Consider the following 1,852-nt stretch of genomic DNA (forward strand, 5'->3'; position numbering starts at 1 on the left):
GGCCAGACGTTGCTTTGTTCACGATTTGGGCCAATGGGCACAGAGATAGACCAGCAAGGCGATGCAACGGCTAGACAATACCTAGACAAGCTCACTGTGCTTCGCCGGTTTTGCCAATCACTATCGGCTAAGGCCGACTAACATCAAGGTATGGTGATTGGTGGATGGGAGGGCTGTTACGATCGATAGGCGGTAAGATTGGATGAAATGTGGTTTTGTGGGGAAAATATAAGGCAGAAGCGGGTTTTGCCGTCCGTCTGCGTTGCTCTACTGCGCCATGGCTCCGAAGGTCGTCTCCGGTAAGGCCGCGAAGAAGGCTTCGAAGGTGAAGGTACCGAAGGTTGACAAGAAGAAGAAGCGAAGGAGGAAGGAGAGCTATGCGATCTACATCTACAAGGTGTTGCGTCAGGTCCACCCTGACACTGGTATCTCGTCGAAGGCGATGTCAATCATGAACTCGTTCGTGAACGACATTTTCGAGCGTATTGCTGCCGAGTCTAGCCGTCTTGCGCACTACAACAAGCGGTCTACGATCACTAGCAGAGAGATCCAGACTGCCGTTCGTCTGCTTTTGCCCGGTGAGCTTGCAAAGCATGCGGTTTCTGAGGGGACGAAGGCAGTGACGAAGTACACGAGCACCAAGTAGATTGTGGGTGCCGGTCGAGTAGAGAACGCTTCCACGGCCCTTTTCAGGGCCACCACACTTTGATATGCATGTTCTTTCTATTTGTTATTCGATATGTGGGGACTGGGATTGTCTGGGAGTAAATTGTGGTATTGTGATACTCGTTTAGATGTAGGTGGTACTGTGCGGCACTGTGTTAGGTGATGTCGGGTTTGGTGCCTAAAGAATGCCCTCGGCGTGGGTTTCGACTATTCTGGTGTTTTATCAGCCCAGGGATCCGCACGATGTATTTTGGAGTCGGCACAGTAGCACGTGACGCCATGGCTTCTGAAGGTAACCAGGTATTCGTGCGTTTGCGGATGCACGGTCACGCGGTTGTCCGGACGGTCCCTTGCTCCACAGTTCGCTTGCGGGTGTGGGGTCCTCCGTTGACCGGCTGTCCCTGTTGACCCGCTATCCTGTTTGCCTCTGTCCCCTGAGGACCGGCCGTGCGGCAACGGTGTTATTTTGCCGGTACACTAAGCTCTAGGCTTTCTTCCATTTTCGTATTCCTCGTTTCTTGATGGTTGGGCGGCACGCGCCGGGTTGAGCACGCTACGGTTTCCTACTCTGAACACTAGTTGGGTGAAATTCTGGTAGAGCTGATGGAGTTCGGCGACCAGTGACTGCATGTTAGGAGAGCTGTTGACAGAGCAGCACGATTTCCTGGATTTCTTTTTTTTCAACTGCTCGGGTAGGTATTCCGCTTCAGCCGATTCGTGGTGCAATTAACACCATTGGCCTTGGACATCTCATGAAAACTTACCATTTTAGTGCTCGATAGGTCTGAGCTTACATTTCGTTTCGTGCATAAGAATTTATTTGAGAGGTTGTCTAGTTCAAGTTGTCTACGGTAACCTGTTTCTTTTGCTCTGATGTTGAGGATTCTCGCCGCACGAACACGAGTGTCATCAACAGGTTGTTTGATTATGTCAGCAAGCCGGGCTATGATGGGCTTGCAGGCAGTTGGGGGTGCGCATACCGCGTTTTATCTGCAGCTACGGGTCAGTAACTGTCAAAATAAACGCTCCAGATGTCCGTTAAATCTCTTGTGGGCTTGTCATGAAGGTTTGGTGAAAATTGACTTTCAGGGGAATCATTTACCCTAGGATCTATATATCGGAAAACCATCGACGATAAAGTGCTCAACGGCCTGGAAAGGAAGGCTACGTATGCACAAATGGTGCG

The 1,852-nt window shown here is 50.8% G+C and overlaps 1 protein-coding gene across 1 annotated transcript; it reads left to right on the top strand.

Moving 5' to 3' along the window:
- Positions 1-277: 277 nt before the first annotated feature.
- T265_03555 (hypothetical protein) lies at positions 278-646 on the top strand (the record flags this gene model as incomplete). Its single annotated transcript, XM_009168067.1, has 1 exon — positions 278-646. The coding sequence occupies one exon, from the start codon at positions 278-280 to the stop codon at positions 644-646; it is 369 nt and encodes a 122-aa protein (XP_009166331.1).
- Between the last annotated feature and the right edge of the window lie 1,206 nt (positions 647-1,852).

Source organism: Opisthorchis viverrini (genome assembly GCF_000715545.1).
Source record: "Opisthorchis viverrini unplaced genomic scaffold opera_v5_51, whole genome shotgun sequence".
Taxonomy (NCBI): Eukaryota; Metazoa; Platyhelminthes; class Trematoda; order Opisthorchiida; family Opisthorchiidae; genus Opisthorchis; species Opisthorchis viverrini.